Source organism: Manis pentadactyla, chromosome 14 (genome assembly GCF_030020395.1).
Source record: "Manis pentadactyla isolate mManPen7 chromosome 14, mManPen7.hap1, whole genome shotgun sequence".
Taxonomy (NCBI): domain Eukaryota; kingdom Metazoa; phylum Chordata; class Mammalia; order Pholidota; family Manidae; genus Manis; species Manis pentadactyla.
In genome coordinates, this window is record NC_080032.1 from 54,471,570 (window position 1) to 54,474,935 (window position 3,366).

General features: G+C 54.8%; 1 protein-coding gene across 1 annotated transcript; it reads left to right on the forward strand.

Annotated features, from left to right (window-relative positions):
- Positions 1-320: 320 nt before the first annotated feature.
- On the forward strand, positions 321-3,129 carry NUDT16 (nudix hydrolase 16). The gene is made up of 3 exons (XM_036894784.2): positions 321-636; positions 728-997; positions 1,770-3,129. The coding sequence occupies exons 1-3, from the start codon at positions 499-501 to the stop codon at positions 1,959-1,961; spliced, it is 600 nt and encodes a 199-aa protein (XP_036750679.2). The 5' UTR covers positions 321-498; the 3' UTR covers positions 1,962-3,129.
- Positions 3,130-3,366: the final 237 nt, after the last annotated feature.

Below are 3,366 nucleotides of genomic sequence, written 5' to 3' on the forward strand. Positions count from 1 at the left end.
TTATCTGTGAAATATTCAAACATTCCAGGCCAAGATGCTCTTGGGTTTTTGAGCTTTAATTGACTAATTTTGGGTCTTTTTCTCTTTTCCACCCCGCTTGTATCTATTTTCCTGCCTACCACACCCATCAGTCCTCCCGTCCCCACTGCCAGGACAGGCCGCGCCTGACGCTAGCTCCCCTCCTTTCCCACCTAGCCCCGCCCAGACCAGACCAAAGGGAGCGAGTTTTGCGAGCCCAACACGACCCACCCACGCCGGCTGCCCTGAGAGCGACAGGGCCGGCAGGCGCTAGGCTGTGACGTCGCGCCGCTCGCCGACTGCCCCGCTGCCCGAAGAGGCCCGCAGGCGCCGGGCTGTGACGTCACGCAGCTCGCCTGCAGTCCGGCGTGCAGCTCGGCCTCCGCCGCCAGCACAGCCCCGCCCGCACCGGGCGTTTCCGGTCACCAGGGCCAGGGGCGCACACGTACCCTCGCGGCTGCGGAGGCGGGGTGTCGGGCCATGGCCGGGGTCCGCAGGCTGCAGCTGGCGGAGGCCCTGGCGCTGGGGCATGGCTGGCGGCACGCGTGCCACGCGCTGCTTTACGCGCCGGACCCGGGGCAGCTCTTTGGCCGCATCCCGCTGCGCTACGCGGTGCTGGTGAGGAGGGGACGGCCGTCCCGCGATCCCGGCCCTCCCCGGCCCTCTCCTTCCCGGGCGCCCCACGCAGCCCCGCCTCCGTCTCCCGCAGATGCAGATGCGCTTTGATGGGCGCCTGGGTTTCCCTGGCGGCTTCGTGAACGTGCAGGACGGCAGCCTGGAGGATGGGCTGAACCGCGAGCTGGGCGAAGAATTGGGTGAGGCCGTTGCCGCCTTCCGCGTAGAGCGCGGGGACTACCGCAGCTCGGTCACCGGGTCCGGGCCGCACGTCGTCGCCCATTTTTATGCCAAGCGCCTGACGCTGGAGCAGCTGGTTGCAGTGGAGAAGGGAGCACCGCACGCCAAAGACCATGGGCTGGAGGTGGGGCCAGCCGGGAACCCCACCCCGGCGCCCTCTCTGCCCCAAAAGCCTCTCCCCCAGGTTCCTGGTGTAGTTGGGGTCTTGGGTCTTTCTTTCATCTGGATCACTAACTACAGCCAGCCTGGAATCCCGGCAATCTGCAAAGTTCTCTCTGTCTCCACCTGTTCTGGCCTCTGGACCTGTCTTTCTAGAAGACACCCAACCAAATCTCTCTCCTGCTGATAATAGCCAGGCATCAACACCCTAGGCCCCTTTTTTTTCTTGAGTAGTTGTGTCCTAATGCGTGGAAACCTTGACACTTAGGCTAGGGGAATGGGGGACAGATTGTGTAGGGAGATGACTTTGAAACTTTGGCATCAAGTCACCTGAGGCGTTTTATTTAGACAGTGGTTACTGTCCCCACTTTGAGAATTGCTGGTTCAGTAGAGGAGGGAGGGAAGGACCTGAAAGTTTGCATTTTTCTAAAGCTCCCAAATGGTGCTAATATGGCTGGCTTGGGTACCACATTTTGCAAACTTTAAAAAGCCAAGCATGCACCCTGGAGGCAGGAGCTACTAAAGGTTTAGTGATATAGGAAGGATTAGTTTTTATGGCACTGGATAGCAGGACTTGGATCTGCAGAGAGCTGGTGCCACTAGGCTCCACTGAGGTGTATGGGTCCTCAGGCCTGATTTCTGCAGGGCGGATAAGGGAAAAGTTTTCTGATGTAGAAAAATCTGGCTGGGATGAGCTACTTGGATTCTCAGTGTCTCCTGTCTCCTTCCTTTCACAGGTACTGGGCCTGGTGCGGGTGCCCCTGTATACCCTACGGGATGGTGTGGGAGGCCTGCCTGCCTTCTTGGAGAATTCCTTTATTGGAGCCGCACGGGAGCAGCTGCTGGAAGCCCTCCAGGACTTGGGATTGATGGACTCTGGCTCTCTTGCACGCTTTACTCAGTACTTCACTAGACGCAGCCTTCCATAGACCCAAGGAACCTGAGATCAGGACCTTGGTAATGCAAAAGGAGGGAGAGGAAAGGGATGTTTTCTCTTATGGGCTTGGGCCTGATAAATGATGATAAATTAAAAGAAATATGTGCAATATGTTCTGAGCAGAGGTCCGTCCAGCAAATCATGGCATCAGGGGCAATAACATACAGTTCAGCCCAGGGTCCCTGGCAATTCTCAGAGCCCACCTGATCCTTGTCACTTGCACGCACACAGCTTGCAGCCCCCAGACATGTGAACACAATCTGTGCCCACACACAAGCTGGCATCCCTGCCATGTCCATTTTAATCAGGAAGTGGTATTAGTGGGGCCAACATGTCAGCATGCCCATCTCATTGCTAGAGAGGAGCCTCTAAAGCAGGGGAGAGTCTCTTTTCACGCTCTTCCCACATGTTCCATGTGATGATAATGGCTGATCTCCAGGGTCTCGACCAGCCCATGCCTCTTAGGGAGGACAGAGAAGCAGAAGACACTTTACCCCATCAAAAGTGGTCACATCCTTGCCCTTGGGGTTGCCTAAAGCATTATCTCCCTGAGGGTGGCCTAACCAACCCCCTTAACTCCTCTGACACTGGGCAGAAGGGGCGTAGGAATGGCATGGTCTCCTTGGACTCCAGGCTTCTGGGTCCTGATATATCTCCAAAGCCTTCATCTTTAGGATCCCTTAGACTCGGGACGTCAGAAGGGAACTGACCCAGCCCTGGCCTAGCCCTTCCCTGACAAAAAGTCTCCCAGTAAAGAAGGGTTTATAGCTGGGCCTCAAGGCTCTTCAGTTCTTTGAACAGGTAATCTCTTGGAGGTATTGGATATCTAGGGGTGAGAGAGCCATAGGCCTTGTCCATGGGGTTGGGAAACTTTTTTAAAGGGCCAAATGGTAAATATTTTAGGCTTTGTGGACCACATGGTCCATGTAGCAACTGCTTGACTCTGCCATGTTAGAAGCAACAGTGAACAATACATATGGCAATGGATGTGGCTGTTTCCCAATAAAACTTTATGCAAAAAAGGAGGTGGGAGGTAGCTGGCCTGTGGGCATTCATTTGCCAGTCCCTGCTTTCGAGAGGAAATAAGTAATAATTTTAATTATGATACCTATTTTTTTTTTTTTTATATCAGTGTTAAAGAAGTAAAGAAATGATGCAGGCCCCACCTTGATGTTTTTTGCTTTCAGACAGAGTGGTCTGGAAGGACCCGCTCAGGAGCGTTAAGCTGAAGGATGAGAAGGAAGCAGCCGGGAGGCATGCCGGAAGGGGTCTGGGTGTTCCAGGACTTGCACGTTGTGGTCTGGAGGGAGAGTCTTGGCAAATTATCCCAAAACAAGGGTAGGGGTATTTGACAACATTTCTAAATTGGGAGGCACAGGAATAAGCAAAGAATTTGT

Bases quoted from the DNA above. Each gene is read 5' to 3' on its own strand.
- NUDT16 (XM_036894784.2), top strand. From the start codon at position 499: ATGGCCGGGGTCCGCAGGCTGCAGCTGGCGGAGGCCCTGGCGCTGGGG. The intron at 637-727 runs GTGAGGAGGGGA...CGTCTCCCGCAG, and splicing joins CGCTGCGCTACGCGGTGCTG to ATGCAGATGCGCTTTGATGG. The intron at 998-1,769 runs GTGGGGCCAGCC...TTCCTTTCACAG, and splicing joins CCAAAGACCATGGGCTGGAG to GTACTGGGCCTGGTGCGGGT.